The sequence below is a fragment of the Plasmodium fragile genome (assembly GCF_000956335.1).
Source record: "Plasmodium fragile strain nilgiri unplaced genomic scaffold supercont1.172, whole genome shotgun sequence".
NCBI lineage: Eukaryota > Apicomplexa > Aconoidasida > Haemosporida > Plasmodiidae > Plasmodium > Plasmodium fragile.
Genome location: NW_012192752.1, coordinates 7,677 through 12,524, shown reverse-complemented (window position 1 = coordinate 12,524; position 4,848 = coordinate 7,677). Strand labels below are relative to the sequence as shown.

The following is a 4,848-nucleotide window of genomic DNA, read 5'->3' as shown; positions in this document are numbered from 1 at the left end:
TAAATGAATGCTGTTCTTACAGGAACTTAAAAATATCACATACATGGAGATTATTAATGAAAACATATAAATGCGCACTTTTGTGGGCATTTATTTTAAGTGTTGTTTGTAAGGAAATGCACTGTGCATTATTTATATATAAACGTGTATATATATACCATTCAACACAATACATTAACTGTGGAGAATTGTGTTGTATTGAATTATTAAATCATAAGAAATCACATAAAAATAGATTCCTTCTTGGGTTATTATTTATGTATAAATATTTTTTCTTTTTTTTTTTTTCAAATGAACTTAATGGCACACATATATGTGAGCACATATATACATATATATTTGGTGGACTAAAGTTTATGCCTCAAATGTGAAAAAAGTAATGGGTGAAGGAATAATCATAGTAATAGTCATAATAATAATAGTAATAATAATAGTGATAGAAACAAAAAAAGAAAAAGAACGAAAATATTACTAGTAACAGCCTCTTACACAAAAACATAGATATATATGAAATTAACAACTGGCCGCCGTGGATATTTTGTTCTCACATTGTTTACATGACTAATGAAACATATTAGACGCACCATTTTAAACAACAACAAAAAAAAAAACAAATTATAAAAACACAAAACAACGGACAACAGAACAGGGGAATGCAAAAAAATTATAAAATAAAAATATATGAGACATATAGAAAAAGTTGTGTTTCTTATTGCTTCCATGTGGAGCAACTGGGGAAAGAGTACAGTCTTTGTTTTTGCAAGGGTTACGGGACTTAATAAAAGAATTAAATATATATATACAATTGTAGTGAATATTTTTTTTTTTTTTGAAGGGAAAAAAAAAAAAAAAAGGAAGACGTTATAGTATTAAATTTATAGGTTGCAACAACACAGAAGCAGAAACGTGGAAAAGGAAAAAAAAAAAAAAAAGAACGAAAAAGGAAAGTGAGAAAAATGGAAAAAGGGAAAATCATTTTGTGCGAAGTGAAAAATCCTTTTATTAAAAATTAAAATAAACATCTAAGGAAAATTGGCACAAAGAACTACATTATTGTATTCTTCTGTACCGCGAAAAAATGAGAATGTACGAACAGTGAATTTTTATTGTTATGCTGGAAGTGTATATATGCCCCCGAAAAAAAAAAGAAAAAAACGCACAAGTTAGAAAAAACACAGCCCGGTACAATGTTATCATGACCCTTGACTTTCTGCAACGTCCTTTTTTTCAACTTATGCGAATATTATTGATTAGGAGTAGTGTGAAATGCAAGAATAGAAAGTAGTTTCCTCACGTTCATTAGGTGTAGGCAACCATGTAAGTGTAGCATATATGTGTACATAATTATATTTTGCGCGTGAATTATTTTGAACGGTGAGAAAAAGGACACATTGCCATTTTGGAGGTGTGGGATCTCATGATTCAAGTGGAAGCAAAAGTGAAAAACGCGACACTCTTGCTGTGTGTGTGGCTGCGGCGGTTTCTGCCTAGGGAAAGGGTGAAATTATGGCACACCATCTATTTTTCCATTGCGCTTAAGTTGTTACGTATGCCACTTTAAAATATGCTAAAGGACGTAGCGCATGGAAACTCCACCCTCCATTTATCCATTTTCCTTCCGTAGTACAATATGGTCCAGTATTTCCTGTATTGGGAAATTTTCCATGTTCACGTTATTCATCGGCTACATTCGGTAACTTCGATTAGCCAAGGTAGCCACAAGCTTCCCTTCCCCGTACACACTTTCACTGTGTTCGTCCAGTACATATGATGGCGGGGCATAGCTCATTATGCCGGCAAATATGGCATGCTATTTTTTCGTGGAAACCTATCACATATATTGACTTTCACAATTTGTAACATATCCTCCTTTTTTTAAGCATATCAGAGGTAAGGTGTAAAACCGTTTCATTTGGCAATGTGGAAGTTTATAGAGAAGCAGAAAGGAAGCATCAATACGGAAGGAAACAAGAAAGGGAAAATGTGTTACATATTATAAGAATAGGCACTGTATGAATTAACTACGATGGACATTGTGTACTATATATGTTACACATATAGGATGTAACAAATAATTATTCGTTATATATGCATATATTTATATATACAGCATAAGAGAAGGACGCATCCTTTTTTTTTTTCTGAATTGCTTTGTTCTTTTGTCATGCCTATGGACGAAATGATTACAGAAACAAAACAGAACTATATATACACGGAATATTCCTATTAGGAAAAATTTAAATCATATTATAATGTAGAAAGCGGAAATATACCTTAAATGGAATAAAAAATCATATGCCATATCATACAAAATGTGTACAATATCATTATGAGGGTCAATCTAAGAAAATATGTACAAGCATACCATAACAGTGACGTTGCCTACCCAGAAGTGCAATACAGGAAGTTACTTATGGTTTCTTAGGTGCCTCCGGTTTGTGATCTTGTTCTAATGAGATTTTGGTCTTTCAAAATTTTCTTCGGCACTGTGGCCTTCGCTTTCGGTAGCAGCATCGGAATAACCCAAGTGAGCACATACTGAGTATACCCATGCCACCTGCAGTGGAGGCTATGGCAATCCCAATTGCACACACAAGGTTTTTCCAAGTTCCAAGGGCAGCTACCACCGCAGTTAACGCCCCAAGTGGAAACTCAAGTACACCCCAAAGGAAACCTCCAACAGCAACCAATATTATAGTATAAACCAAAATAGCCACAACGAAGAACTTGCAGTACCTATATAGAATATATGCAGCCAATTTCCGTCTACTAAAGTCTCTTCCGGTTTTGACGTTAACTGCCTTATTCTTCTTGCCATGCTTTGTGCTTGCGGTCGTTCCTGTAAATTAGGCGTGTGGAATATGATTCGATGAATATTCTATCTCCCGAACGAGGCGTTTTTTCGGGGGAAACATCTCAACATACAACTTTCGACAAAATTTGTATTTTTTCTCCTCGTCCTGTTTGCACATCCGTTTTACCTGTACCCGAAGATCCTTGCGGCTCCTGTTTCGTTTTTGCACTTTGTCCTTTATTTTGTAGGGATGGTGGCAATGAGGACCCTGATCCAACCTTCGACAGGGATGTGCTACACGTTGCAACTGCCTCGGTGACTGCTACATCAGCAGATAATGTGTCGTTGCTATCGACTTCTTCTTCCCGTTCATCATGTGTTATTTTGCACTTTCTTTCATAATGCACTTGTTGTGGTATCTCGTACTCCACCACTTTCCGTTCTTTTAGAATAGTTCCATCTTCCTCTTCCTCCCATTGTGCGTAAGAAAATATTCGTTTCGGGGAAAATGCATAGTCTGCTTCATAAGGTTCGTCGATATCGTCGTAGGCATCTTCATAGGCTCCTTCATAGGTTGGTGTGGCATCGTCATAGTGTTCGAATGCCATCGGATATAATTCAAGCTCATCTTCTGATGCAATTGCTTTAATTTTTGCTAAACTGCGGGCACCTCTGGTATACACGTGCACTTTAGCCGCATGTTCTGCGTGTCTGTCGAAGTTATCTGGATGCTGTGGAAAGCGGAAGCGAAGAGGAGTGGTGATGAGTTGAATGGATAATAGAATGGCAATATAGCCAGTCGCAGTGCAGGGAACGTAGAAGGGGAAGCATAAATATACATATAAATATTGGGTATGTTGCCTACGGCATATATACAACCAATTCCCCAAACTTCCCATTCTCGGCATACATTTATATGTGATCATGTAATCATTCATTTGCAGTAGGCTTACCTTTAAAAAGATGCAAGAAACAACAAAAAACAAGATGATTGGTGCTCTTTTGGAGAAAAAGGACCTGTGTGCCTTTTTTCCATTGATTTCACCTTCATCATTACCTGCGGAATATGCTTTGCCATTTCGGGATTTGGACGCTCCTTGTGGAAAGTTGCTTGTCGATGTTTGTTTTTTGTTCGAGTGTGCCATGTTGCTGTGGATACTTATATAAAAAGGAAATGTACAACGGTAGTGTGCTTTTCGCTTTTCTTTTTTTAATTACGCTACATGTAGAAGGAAAGTATGCTAAGATAAGAAAAAAGAAATTATAGAAATGAATGAACACAACATTTTTGCTTTCACATCAGCACATAGCAATGTGAGAACTGTTGTGCTTCTTTTTTTTTTTTTTGTTTTTTCTGGATTGAGCTATATAGGATCCCGTTGTAATTTACTTTTCCATAAATCTGAATCTACATAATTATTTCTATTAATTGTACAACATGAAAAAAAAAAAAAATAGAGAAATGGGAATTAAGTCAAAATAAATTATGTTACAACTAAAAGGAAATTATGTCAAAAAGAAAAAAGAAGTAATATTCACAGAAGATAAATTATTTTGAGCTTTAGAACAGGTAACGTCATTTTAAAATGTGAACAATGTGTGGGGGATTGAGTTGTTGGGTTTTAGATGGAAAATGTTTCTTTTGTAATGAACCATTACATATATAGGAGTATATGCGCAACTTACGGTTTTATTGCCTTTGTATACGCTCCGCATAATGCGCTGATGATATAAAATACTAGGTGCCTTAGTCAATCGTTTGGAATGAGAATGCGCTCAATCACATTATTTTATAACGCACATGCAACAAAATTTGTGCTGCATGTATATGTTATCACTACCACATAAAGTTTAGCTCTAGCTTATGAAGGTTTGTGTATGGCGTATTTTTGTACTTATGTAAAGGGACAAGGTTGCATATTATAGTAAAATAATTTTCACGTATGACTCCCCCATCGCCCTCAGAAGGAGTAACAAAACAAAAAAGAAAAAAGTAGAGAAATGCAAACCCAATTTGTTTAGAATGACGAACCTTTTGAAAAAAAAAAAAAAAA

At 35.2% G+C, this 4,848-nt stretch overlaps 1 protein-coding gene across 1 annotated transcript; it reads right to left on the bottom strand.

Moving 5' to 3' along the window:
* Positions 1 to 2,736: 2,736 nt before the first annotated feature.
* AK88_05598 (uncharacterized protein) lies at positions 2,737 to 3,939 on the bottom strand (the record flags this gene model as incomplete). The annotated part of the gene is made up of 3 exons (XM_012483200.1): positions 2,737 to 2,839; positions 2,982 to 3,525; positions 3,748 to 3,939. Coding segments are annotated over 3 exons (837 nt in total), but the record flags the coding sequence as incomplete, so codon positions are not given.
* Between the last annotated feature and the right edge of the window lie 909 nt (positions 3,940 to 4,848).